Source organism: Rhea americana, unplaced genomic scaffold (genome assembly GCF_003343005.1).
Source record: "Rhea americana isolate MKP2758 unplaced genomic scaffold, rheAme1 scaffold_491, whole genome shotgun sequence".
NCBI lineage: Eukaryota > Metazoa > Chordata > Aves > Rheiformes > Rheidae > Rhea > Rhea americana.
The window spans coordinates 190,040-203,980 of NW_028186636.1; the positions used below are offsets into that span (position 1 = coordinate 190,040).

The window sequence follows — 13,941 nt, forward strand, 5'->3', positions numbered from 1 at the left end:
AATTACATAATTATTACATGATTAGAGGTTCAACTGTTTAAGTGCTTTGAAGTAGTACTTATTTGTTACAATAAATTTTATTTTCAGTGAAAGTGTTGAGGTCCTAGAAAAATCTCTGAATCAGATCAAGAGAATTTCATTAAGAACTGCATAACTGACCTCTTGTATAAACAAAGTAAGAACAATTACAAAGGAAAATTTAAATTCTATCTTTAAGAGGTTGAATTATGTTCAAAGGAGTTAGTCCTGCTCTGTTTCTATATGAGTAAGTCCTAAAACTACTGTCTACAAGAATCAAATTTTTGCAGACTAATAGTTTGGAGAAACTAGATTTATCAGGATATGATATATATAGAACATACTATTTTATAATATAATTATAATAATAAATATATATTATAAATACAATTATATACATATAAATAATTATATATAATTATATATTATATATTATATTATATTATATACATTATAATATATATATTTTTATCTAATTTAAGAAAATGAAAAAAGACAAAATCATCTTATAAGAGTATGTGYAATGTTTGAATCTGCAGCATGAAGCCAGAGTTCACAGTATGTCCAAGACAGCAATTCTGCTATGAAGAACAGTGGGAAAACCCTTCATTCTTGAAAAAGTTCCTTATTCAGAATTAGGTTYACATAATCATCCAAAACAGAGAGGGAAAGAGGCTTCTGAGAAATTGTTTAAAAACCTCTCTGAAATGCATGGGTCCTGACCCATGATACCTATTTTATTTCTAAAAGATGTTTTTTTAACCTCTTAAGGACCTCCAGTAATGAAGACTCCATAATTTTTTCCAACAGTCTATTCCAGCAATTTATCAGCTTTACCAGAGATTAAGTCTTTCCTCATGTCTAATATGAGTCATCTGTGCTGTAATTACAATTTAAGAGTCTTTTTGCCCTCTCCAGGAATTTCTTCCCTGTGAGAGTGACGGAGTACTGGAACGGGTTGCCCAGAGAGGTTGTGGAGTCTCCTTCTGTGGGGATCTTCAAGGCCCGCCTGGATGTGACCCTGTCTAACATGCTCTAGGTGACCCTGCTGAGCAGGGAGGTTGGACTAGATGATCTCCAGAGGTCCCTTCCAACCTTACTKATTCTATGATTCTATGATTAAAGGCTCATATTGCTTCATCCTTCAAGTATAGGAAATAGAAACTCCTTCAGTCCACAACTGGAGCAAAAATTCCAYGCATCATAACATGTAGTTTGTGTAGCATCTTGCTTCTTTCCACATGTCATACTCTGATCAACTACATAAGAACATTTATTTTCTTTCACTCCGCAACATCAAGTTACCATTTCTGAAGACTTCTGGTCAAAATCTTTTCTGCAGCATAGTGCCCAAAATTAGATGGAACACTTTGCATTTTGCGTATTTTGCGGAGTACACTCACCTATACGTAACATATAGCCCAGCATGCTTGCCTCTTTATCAAAAGTCACAGAGACATTGCAGTTATAATATGCAGCTCTGGTCTGAGATTAAACTGACAAAGTAACAACGTGAGAAACTGCTCGACGTTGCACACAATGTACAAGAAAAAGTGGCTGGCCAACTCCAGGCTAGCACTACCATGCTAATAAAACTATAATGGAATAAGCTGGCAGGCAAAATATATGACAGGAAAGCATCAGGAACTCCTGTTGGGTGAAGAATATCAGAAGAAAGAGAGGTGCCAGATTACTGAGGGTGTGGAGGATTAGTGACTAAGGCCAAAATAAACCCCCAAAATGTAAAAATGAGAAAAATAGGGACCAATTAGAAAAAACTAAAAAGTGTGCGGGTTGCTTATTTGGAAGGAAGAAAAAGGGATAAAAGGGAATATAAAGTAAACCGTGTAACCGGGACTTTTGGGAGGTCCCTGCTAATCAGCCCTGTGCCTGACTACCACAGTCTGGTATAATAACAAGCTTTTTTTTTTTTTTTTTTTTTTTTTTTTTTTCTGATGACACCATGTGTGTCTGATTGGCTTCTGCAGTCAGTAGCACTATGACGCCCTCCCTAATGTTAGTAAGGCAATGGAGGATGGACTGAACTACCCAACAGAGTTTAGGTCTCCAAACACGTTTTGGAACACAGCTGTGTTCCAAAAACAACACATTTGTTCCCACAGCCTCTCAAAAATATTTGTTGATTATTCTTGCTTATGCGCTGTACCATAACTGGCTTCCATCCTGTTTTTCAGACTCAATATGCCAAAATCATTCTTACATCTAATGTTGTCTTTTACAGCTTCATGTTTACAAAACTAGTACACATACTATTACTAGTGCACTGAACTAGTACACATACACTACACATACACACATCGTAAAGAAAATATTCAAGTGAATTGGATCTGTGAAAGACCTCTTCAGGACTTCATCAATATATCATTTAGCTTTAAAAGTGAACCATCTACCCCTCTTCTAAGATTACCCAAAAAAGCTTGTATGAGGAAATCTGGACAAAATTTGTTTACAATACTATCATGTCAAGAACTGTCAAAAGCTTTACTGAAGTCAAGATACAGCAGCTGCTTCTCACCCATCCACAAGATGAGTTATCCTACCACAGAAGGAAAATAGATTAGATATTCATTACTTATTCTTGACAAATCCTTCATGGCTGCCACTCATCCGCTTGTTATCTTTCAGATGTATACAAATATTCTGCTTATTTATTTCAGATTTCTTTCTAGAGTTTGAAGTTTATTGACTAGTCTCTATTTCTCCAATTTCTCTTTCTTTCTAGTAACAGACACTATTCACCCTTTCCTAGTTTTTCAATCTGTCAGCTGGCAGTCATAAATCCTCTGAGGTATCTTGATAACAGCTCTGACATTACTTTGACCATTCTTTCACATCAGAAGGCACTGAAAGCATAAGTACCACTAAAACTTTCCTGAATTTTGTAATCTGAGATCTTGCCATATTTTGCTAGTATTACTTGCAATAACMATCCGTTGCACCTTTTTAGTGAAGGCTTATTTCTGATAAACTGAGTAGAGATAAATAATTTCCTTTGTTGTCTTCTTGCTATTAATGAATTTACAGGGTAATTATTTGTTACCTATATATCTCTTAATAGTTACATCTTAATCTGTGTCCGTTTGGGTACATGCTCTTCTTTTATAATCATTGTCTCTAGAATTTAATTTCTATATGATTTCCTCTAGAGGTATAATATAGTGGAAGTTTCTCAAGTACAGGGCTGCAGATGAGAATACCTGAGGCACCAYCATGTATAAGTCTGGTAAAAGACACAACTAAAGCAAGGCTCCAAATTCATAAAATCCCCCTCATGCTCTAAATTACTGACTGTTATAAATACTGAAATCCATACAATCAATAAAAAAGAGCAAATTGCGCGCGCGCGCGCGCGCGTGTGTGTGTGTATGCAAACAATGACAGGGAGAGGGTTCATCTTTTCCTGTAACTGCAAAAAATCAAAATAAACAAGGAAAGAAACATTGTAGGAAAAATCGAACATTTGTTTTATAATATATAAAGTAAAATTATACATAGTATTGATTAATATTCAATGAACRTTTTCCTAATTATACTGAGAAGAAAAGGTATTGCTTAGGGGTGGATGGTAAATGCTCATATAGTCTTAAAAACCAACARCCTTGCAAGTATTTTTTCTGTATGAAGAGAATCACCTAATTTACTGTTTCATAAAAAGTACGCAGCAATTCAGTGGTGCGTATCTTTTTGAGAATTGAGTCACAAATCTAACTGTTTATTGATAACAGAATTAAATTCTTTCAAGTCTCTAGAGCACTGTAACAAATTACATCGAGCAGAATCAAAAGTTACGATGTTTGGACAACGGCAGTTGTAAACATCCTCCACACTCAATACAGTAATGTAAAACCTAGCTCAATCTCCCTGTCTCCTTGCACAGTACCAATCTGCTCTAAAAGTACCCAATGCCTAGATGCCTCATGCCTCCAATCATCTGAGGTCTACACAGGTTACATTTAGTGTCAGGGCTTCAGCAGTGGTACTTATTTGTATACCTGTCAAATTTTTATAATTAGTCCTTGTCAGAGACTAACTAGCATGACATGGTCTGGGATGACTAACACTCTACACTCTACAAAAAATTCCCAAGAACAGTTTGGGATTTAAGCATTGGCAAAATGAAATTCCAATAGTTTAAATGCTTCCCAGTTTAAATCTTCTCATCCTTTGGATGAGAAGAGACGTTAACAGTATGAATGTGGCCAGACTATGGCAATTAGCTTGATGACCTTGTCCTGTTTAATTTAATATTATAGTCATAATAATTACAGTTGTTGCTACCACTACCTCTGCTACTACCTCTTCCTAACTTTGGCTCTTATAAGTATGTCAAAGTGCAAACTYTTTGTCTAATGTCTTCTTTGGGCAATGAGACCCAGAAATACAGCTGTTTTAGATCAGGAAACCATTACTTCCATCACTTCACTCTACAGTTTGCTTAGATAAATGTCCATGCAATTAACCTTGTTCAGAATAATATTTACATTAAATCAGTCTGGAACAACGTGAAAGAAAAGCAAGAAACACAGGTTTAGTACAATAATTTTCTATTTGTTGACTCCAAATCCTACTATATTACAGACCTATGAAAAATAGCATCTGAATGGGACCAGTCCTGATCTGAGCTCACCCCTTTTTGAAAGATTAGTTTGGATTCTGAAGGCAATGAGGGAAACTCATGGCAACCAATACAATAATGAAACTCAAAGGCTCTATTTAATTTCTGAGGAATGCCTGTACTCAAAAGGRAGGATAAATCTGCAACTATCACAAAATTTACTTAAGGAAGCTCTTCAAATTACCTCCAGATTATCTTTTCTCTGTCTTTTAAATCAATTATATTAACAAGAGCAATTCAGCCTGTATACACATAATGTAAGTGACATCAGTCTTGCCTTAAATTTGCCATTCCAGAAATTTACATTCTAATTGCATCTTTCATTCCTTTCATATTGTGGAGGGTGATGGATTTGTACTGCTTAACTTTAGGCACCTACCTTAGATGATAAATTAAGAGGCTCCTGGGGGCCTTCTTAGGACCCCAGTATAGTCAAAGCAGAAGAATAGGCTTGTATAAAGGATCATTTAAAACACTGATTGATATGAAGTTCCTCATTTGAATAACACTCTAGAAAAGAATATTTTTCTGCCCTGACTAAATGGATAGTTTATAGAGACTAGCCTGTTAACTTCGGAAATCAAATTAGGCATCTAATGTTGGGTTGTATTACTGTCCCCAATATTTATTTACWAATTGAGGAAGACTACTCCTTCCTTTTTTTAAAGTATCACAATACATGTACAAAAATTGAGACGAACAAAATTTAAAAGAATAGAATTGATCATTTGAAAAGTCGTCTATTAATACAAAAAAGCTCATTCTTGTAGCATCTTCATTCACCTTATAACTCAGCATCTTGAGCCAAAGCCTTTAAACAGAACTTTTCAAGCTAACTGTGCCAACAAAGAGCTCCTCTAATATTCTCATGCTTAATTTAAGAAAGAACTTATGAGCAGATATTTTAATGTCAATTACCACTTCTGTCTTTAATAAAATAGAAGTTGGAAATCCATTTTCAGTTTTTCATGTGAATGCTACAGTATAGCAAATATGGCATTTCTTTTATTTCAGTACCCCTGCAGCTCCAAAAAAATGAGAGTCCCAAGAACATTAAATATATTTTGGAAATTATTATTAATTACACTAATAGTTATACCATACAGCMGGAAGGTAAGCAATTACAGGGAGCAATTCTCATTTATCATTATTCTTAATTTCTTTAAGTTATAGATAATTAAATATATAATTAAATTTAAAATGTGATTCAGATGTTATGAAAACAGTTACCAAAGTACTTGTAGTAGCGAATTCATSCAACAACATATATCCAAATTCAATACCTTTCCCCCAACCATTCATAATCACCTTTTTCATATCAGTTTGATTATTAATGAGAAGCAATAATTAAATGCTTTCTTCTTAAATAGGTATTTAATTTGTTTTAGGGATAACTTTGGGGCATTTACTATGAATAGTATTAGAGTAGTTCTTCAGGTGAACTTCTTTCCCCCCCTACAAAATGCAGACACTAGTATAACAAAATAGATCAGGTTCCTGGGTAAGAAAATGCAAATGGTTAGATATTTTTAAGAACTTCTAGAAGTTCTTCTAGTCTATAAATATCCAAGTACATTTTTCAGATAAGATAACAAAATAGTGACACATGACAGGATATACATCTATCTAATTAATAACAAACATATTAAACATTTATTTGATGTCCGTATAAAATACTTTTAGACTCAGGCTTTTAATTCTGTAGTAAAATTCTATAATAAATTTCAATAGGAAAGTGGTAAGCAGTAAAAGACAACCTGACTAATTTTCATTTTTGTAATCTGCAAACACTGCACTCTTGGAAACAGACAAGGATTGGGCTCTTTTTTCCTGAGTAATGTTCAACATCAGATTGATGTAAAAATAGCAAATAAATGTGAATCTCATTAGTTTTATTATAGTTTTATGATTAGTTTTATGATTCAATTTATTTCCCAGAATTATAGAATTAGCCTGGAAAAAGAAAAAAAATATTTTACAAAGTAAATGGAAAAAAAGAAAAAAAAAACTCAAAACTTTACAATGCCACAGTAAGTAAGAAGGCTTTCCAGTGCAGTAAATTCACTGAGTCTTCAGAATACTTGGCTAGCTGGAGGTGCAGCAACATCACATTTGGCTCCCTAAACTCCAAAAACCCCAGACAAATGGTCACTGCAGCATGGAGTCTGCACAGCATGACACATCAAAAGGAGATCATATTTGCAATATATTTCTGGGCAATCTGTGCATAATAATGTGAGGTAGATATAAAGTTATATCAGTTTGTCAGACTATCACTGCAGCTACAGGCATGCAAGCATACATTACATTTTCCAAGGCATATTTGTAAGTTAAACTGTCTCTCCCTTGCACTTAGATCATGGCTCCATCTAATCCAGTGATACAGCCTTCTTTTTAAATTTTATTTATTTATTTATTTATTGTTAAATCTACAATGGGAGATTCTAAACATTACTGTTGATTAGTGAAAATCTGCTGTGTTAACTATGACATTTTGGAATTTAAAACAGATTTTGTAAATGTGGTTTTAGAATCTGTGAACTGACTAAATGTTTGTATGTAAGCTCTGCAAATTTTACAACTTAAAGCAATGACAAGAATTAGAAAAATTAGTAATTTTTATTCTGATAGYGATGTATGTATTTGGATAATACTATTAAAGTCTTACCTGGTCTGAGGGAGAACAGCATTTATTTGCCATTTTCATCTATAGAACAGAGATAGAAGAATACTCAGTTATTAATATTCTGATGCTAAGAGTTACTATGAGGCAATTATCATTGACACAGTTAATGCACACTGGTGTTAGTACTTCAAAATTCAGCTTATAAGAAATTATATATTTTCAGTGCAGAAATACTAGATTATAATTATACTAATCCTAGAAAACAAAGGACTCAAAAGACACGAAATCTTTCATCAGAGCTTTCAGGAAATCCTTCATAAAGAATACGCTTTTTGAGTTTTACTTTGCCTCTGTGAAAATATTATACTTACTGTAGATAATATCATTTAGATCTAGTTCACAATTGTTTAAGCAGATCTGTAAATTAGCACGTGCTTAAGCACTTTCGGAACTGAAGGACACAGCATATAAGACAGATGAAGGGAATTCTGTTTACAATTTGCTTTGTTCAATCAAAAGTTACAGTTCTTTCTTTTTGCTAACTGTTTAGTCAATGAAGAGGTGTGCTGATTTTGGCTTTTCTTTGACAGTCAGTCATAATTGGCATAGAAGACTGGTGAACAAGCCCTGACAAACCCTTCTTTAAAGTGAAACCCTTCTTAAAGTGAAATATTAACAACAGCGAACTTAAGATATAGGATTTAGACATTTAAAGATTGAATGACTACAAGGAAAGACTCCCCTATCTGTAGGAACAGAACCTGCAAACAGTCACATATCTGATGAGTCCTTCCAAACAATYTTATCATCAGAAAGCATTTCTCCTTTTATATATATACAYATATATATATAGCTTGTGATAAGAAGCTTGTGATAACAGACCAAAAGCTACAATTACACACAGGAAAAGATACAGTCACTAGAAAAAAGAAGAAGAAATCACCAGTATCCTAGTGAGAGTAGGAGATCTGCAAGATGAAATCTGCAGGTAAACCTCAGAAGATGGAATGACTGGCTGAGTAGAKGAGAGCAGAGCAGTGGATGTTGTATACCTTGACTTCAGCAAGGCTTTTGACGCTGTCTCCCATAACATCCTCCTAGGCAAGGCCAGGAAGTGTGAGCTAGATGAGTGCACAGTGAGGTAGATTGAGAACTGACTGAAAGGCAGAGCTCAGAGGGTTATGATCTGCTGCTCTGACTCTAGTTGGAGGCCTGTGGCTAGTGGTGTCCCCCAGSGCTCAGCACTGGCTCCCATCCTGTTCAACTTTTTCATCAATGACCTGGATGAGGGGACAGAGCGCCTCCTCAGAAAGTTTGTGGACGATAACAAGCTGGGAGGAGTGGTTGACACACCTGAGGGCTGTGCTGCCATCCAGAGAGACCTGGACAGGCTGGAGAGTTGGGTGGAGAGGAACCTCCTGAGGTTCAACAAGGGCACGTGCAGGGTCCTGCACCTAGGGAGAAATAACCCTAGGCACCAGTACAAGCTGAGGGCACACCTTCTGGAGAGCAGCTCTGCAGAGAAGAACCTGGGAGTGCTGGTGGATGACAAGTTGACCATGAGCCAGCAGTGTGCCCTTGTGGCCAAGAAGGCCAATGGTCTCCTGGGCTACATTAGGAAGAGTGTTGCCAGCAGGTTGAGGGAGGTGATCCTGCCCCTCTACGCATCCCTGGGGAGGCCTCATCTTGAGTCCTTTGTCCAGTTCTGGGTTCCCCACTACAAGAGAGACATGGAGCTACTGGAGAGAGTCCAGCGTAGGGCTATGAAGATGATCAGAGGGCTGGAGCATCTGCCCTAGGAGGAATGCCTGCGAGAGCTGGGCCTCTTCAACCTGGGGAAGAGAAGTCTGAGGGGGGATCTTATCAATGTGTACAAGTACCTGAAGGGAGGATGTCAAGGGGACGGGGACAAACTCTTTTCAGTTGTCCCGTGTGTCAGGACAAGAGGCAATGGGCAGAAATTGAAGCACAGGAAGTTCTGCCTGAGCGTGAGAGCGAATTTCTTCCCTGTGAGAGTGATGGAGCCCTGGCACAGGTTGCCCAGGGAGGTCGTGGAGTCTCCTTGTCTGGGGATCTTCAAGGCCCACCTGGATTCAACCCTATTTAACATGCTCTAGGTGACCCTGCTGAGCGGGGAGGTTGGACTGGATGATCTCCAGAGGTCCCTTCCAACCTTACTGATTCTATGAKTCTAAGCAGAGCATGCCTGTAAGAAGCCAACAGGCCTTGCATCATGCTAACACCACTAGCYTCAGGTCTTGTTGCACTTTGTCTGGACCTGTCTTGTGATCTTGGGATGTCTGGAGCTTTGCTACAGCTTGGTTAGCCACAACAATTTTCCRAAGAACATGAGACTTTTATTTTTTATTTATTTTATTTTAAGCAAAATGCAGTTGTGCGGTGTAATGTAATGTAATGCAATGTAAACAATATATAAATACATATTTGTAGCTAATTGATAGCAATARCAAGTCTTAGTCTGTATAGAACCATCTTCAACAAAATCATCCTAGAATAAAAYGCAACACGGAGGAATGAAGGATGACAGTAAGGGCCTTGAATATGTACACGGAGGATGATGCAAAGGCCCCAGGGCTCTAAGAACTTGTTAGTCATCCCCAATCCATAGTGGGCCATAAGGGCTTTTTCTCCCCAACTTGTTTTGCAGCTCATTTGAACTGAATTGTGTATTTGAACTGTGCAGGCCCTGGGTGATGAGGTGGCCAAAGCTGACCTGCTGGGAGCCTGAGACAGCTGCCAAGCCTGGCTGTCACCCTGCTGAGGCACCTGGTGGTGTGCAGGGAGGGTCTGCCAGCCCCTTGGAGGGACCCTGTTGTGATCTGCACCATTTCCCTGCCACCCCAGAGGATGAGYGGGGCCATCACACAGAGGCAGGTCACAGCCCTGCAGACACAATCTGCACTGTAGCTCAGGCAAAGACCAAGGATGAGTGTTCCTGACATGCAGCTTCCAAGAAAAGGGGGACCACCCASCAAGGCTTCTGCCAGCTCTCTCCCACAGGACTTCTCACAGTAGCCTCATCCCCGGCGGCACGGCTGCACGATGTCAGCATTGGCCTTGAGCACACGTGGTTAAATCCCTGGGAGCAGGTGGGAGGTGTCAGAGGTTGTTGGCACTCTCAAGGCCTTGCCAGGAACAAACCAGTGGGAACCCAAGAAACCTTGTTTGTAACTTGTGTGCTACAAACTGGTGACAAGCCTAGTGTTACAGAAGGAAGCAGTCCTCACCAGTCTGATTTGGGGGATTGCTAGTAGACTTAATCTTGAGCATTTGAGAAGACATAGCAAAAATGCATCTGAAATACTTTAACATCACCAGAAATACCATCACACCCTGCCTATCTTCAGCCCCAGCCATTCTCCAGTGCTTCAGAGAAAAATATACATAAGTAACTACTCAGAAACAAAGTCACGCACACAAAAAATATTATTTCCTTGCAGGTGACCAAGGCACAATAAATTATAGGATCACTATAATATAATACAGTACAAAAAAATAGAATAAGCAGTGATCATATCTCCTTTCACCCTGCTTTCCTGTTAAATCAAACTACTTTAAATTCTCTTTATAAAAGGTAGAAATTCTGTTATCTGACTTCTTACATCACTAAGTTCAGAAGTATCTGTGTGAGAAACTGTGTGTGAGACTGACCATGCAGATTCTCTGGAGAATGAGCAAAGAGTAATGTGAAGAGCAGCCTCATGAACAGCATCACTTCCAGTTGGTAAGGACAATAAGGAAGAATGCTTTGGATTCCACTCCTATTCACTGCATAGCCTTAACTCATTCTCTATACAAAGCAGGGAGGGTTGCAGCCCTGATGTAAAAGAGGCTCCTTCTACATCACATTATACCCCTGTGTCACTGGACTGAGGAGAAGGACGTATGTACTCTCCACATTGCACAGCACTGCATGTTCCCTATATATAGTGGGAAACCTATGTTCTCACTTTCCACAGCTGGTGCCTTGTGGCAGGAATATAAATGGAATTTGCTACACCTTGTTRGGAATGCATGACTTCTCAGCATAGCAGTACAGTAATAGGACTGTTTGGGACAGCAGGGGGACTAAAACCAAAAATCTGAATCTGCAAAGAGTGCAGTGGCTGTGTCAGACAACTAGAACTATTAAACAATAGTAATTACTATATTATGTTTTAAATGAATGCATAGTTATCTGCAGGGGGCAGAAAGACAATGGGGCTACCGTGATTCAGAACTGTGTTTACACCTAAATACCTCTGAGGCTGGGATTTATCTCACTTAACTTTAGCAATTCAAAACAAAAGTTATCCATTAAATATATCAAATTGATAGTAAGACAGTAAGCTACRCATTTAATATATCATATGAGGATCTTCACAACTGTCTATTTCTCTTCTCACACAGTAAAGAGGATCCTACTTGATTGGCTAAATTTAGGTGACATGATTCCTACCCTTACTGACTGCCCTTTATAATCCCAGTGGTTTGATCTGAGGTACTTCCAAATGGGAATTCTTTAGTTTAAAAACAAAAAGAAGCAGCCGAAAATATATATTATCTTGTGGTACTACCCCCTAGACAGCAATAGAATCATTTGTATAACCATTGAGCGATAAGATTTGTATACCGCTTCCTATGGGTTACGGACACACAATGGATTTTATTTTGATCTACATGCACCTCACGTATCGGTTTGTAAAGAAACAAAGACCTACTCTTTCTTTTTCATTTAAATTTTCAAAGCTCATATTTCATAAGCCTCTTCCTACTCAAACCGTAATTTCACTCCATTGTTTTAGATATATATGTACATGTAAGCATAAAAGAAAATGTTTGAGCCCTACAACACACGGAMATTAAATCAGCTGTCAAAAGCATATATATGATATATGCATGCATATACAYATATATATATATGCATATGTATGATTTAGGATTAATATCCTAGTTTCTACCATCCTCCAATTGGCTGTTAGAATGATTTTAAAAGATCATAATAATAGTTAAAATGGAACTACAGCATCTTTCTATTCCYTATCTGCTTATGAACTGCTCATTTATTAAATTTGTTAGTAAATTTGAAAAATATAACACCTTCAGAACACACTGAATAAAAGAGAAAACCTTGAGATAGCTATCAATATAAGAAATAAGTTTCTATGATGCAAATGAACTGGTAACATCAACTTCAGGTGTTCTACCTATCATGTCTATATCAATGTTTGGTGTGAAAGAAAATAATTAAAGCTCATGACACAAGTTAAAAATGTTTAATATATAGCTATCCAAACAGTGTGCAACAGAAGGTTCTAAATTATTCCAACGAACTGTCTCCTAAAAACATCTCCTGCACAGCACTGTCACTTGCCCTGCAAAGAACCCTCTAATTAAACAAATCAAACAGTAGTAGTGAAATCACATGCGGATCAAATGGCTGCCTATGCTTTTTGATTCATTACGGCAGTTTCACTGCCAGTTTCTGTTCCTTTTCTTCCCTCAGTGTCTTTAACTGTACCTCCTTCTGTGAGAAAAAAGCTGCAAGAAAAAACAGATGGGAGGTGCTTACTCATCTCTGTTTTCTTTCTCCTCTAAAAGGTAAATGTGAAGATCTTGGAGCACAGTGAGGAGGCTGAGGACTGAATCATAAAGGAAGAGGACAGGGAAGTTTCTCTTTGGTAGAAAAGTATGCAAAAACCAAGAGTATGGACAGAATGGTGAATAATGGGTCTTTAGCAAAAATCTCTATTACTTGTAAAGATGACAGTTACTAAGAGGTTTTCCTAGCTCAGCATACAAGGCAAATATCAAGAAGGCAGGCTGAAAAGACATTCTTACATCTTTTTCCATGTTGCCATATGCCCTGTGCTTCTCAAAGAACTAACTGTCTCCAGGCTAACACCAGAATCACTATTTCTCATCTACAGAGTAACACTTTCTAGTTATACTAACATTCAGCGGTAGCATCCTTAGGCAGTGACAATGCCTCACATCTTCACTATTGAAAGATGACTCCTACCTCACTTGATCCCCTGAGAGCTTGCCTTTGCATAAAGTTAGATGTTTCAGTACTTCAAAAGAGTAGTCTGACATTAGCAGAAGTGTCAGCTCGTGGCAGAGTTATTTTTGTATTGCCTACATTAGGATTGTCTTCTGGCATCAGCAGAGGATCTAGCAGAGCTGCCAACTGCTGAAAGGGCAAAGTGGCAAAGGACTATGATGCAGGAAAGATATGGTGCATTGTAAGAATACAATTCCCCTCCATCAGGTGAATATTAGGAGCTCTTTAAGAATTAAAGTCAAAAAGAAATTATTCAAATGGTATGCAAATATGTATGACAAAAATGTATACAGCAGAGGCACAGAGAGGTACAGGTAAAGTAAGAATTACTGTGGTGCAGGAAGAATTGCTAAAATAAAGTATACAGATAAACATAGAAAATCTCAAAATGTTTAGAAGTAAAAGTGAGCAATAGAAAGTATGGCATAAATATTTAATAATGATCAGGCGAAAAGGCTGAAATTCGTGATGCCCATAGTCTTAGTAACAAAGTCCATTGTGATCACGTATACAACAGAATTAATTTATCTACAGACACAACAGTATAAGACAGAATAGAAAATGAATAGGTTAAATATTTAGGGAAGCCAATGAACT

The 13,941-nt window shown here is 37.4% G+C and overlaps 1 protein-coding gene across 1 annotated transcript in view; it reads right to left on the reverse strand.

The window, feature by feature from the left end:
* The window catches only part of SNTG2 (syntrophin gamma 2), a gene marked incomplete at its 5' end in the record, with an annotated part of 93,624 nt that overhangs the window by 63,461 nt on the left and 16,222 nt on the right, over nt 1-13,941 (reverse strand). The window contains one exon of the mRNA XM_085317260.1: nt 7,323-7,361. Within this exon, the coding sequence (XP_085173386.1) occupies nt 7,323-7,361 (39 nt within the window). The remainder of the gene's footprint in view (nt 1-7,322; nt 7,362-13,941) is intronic.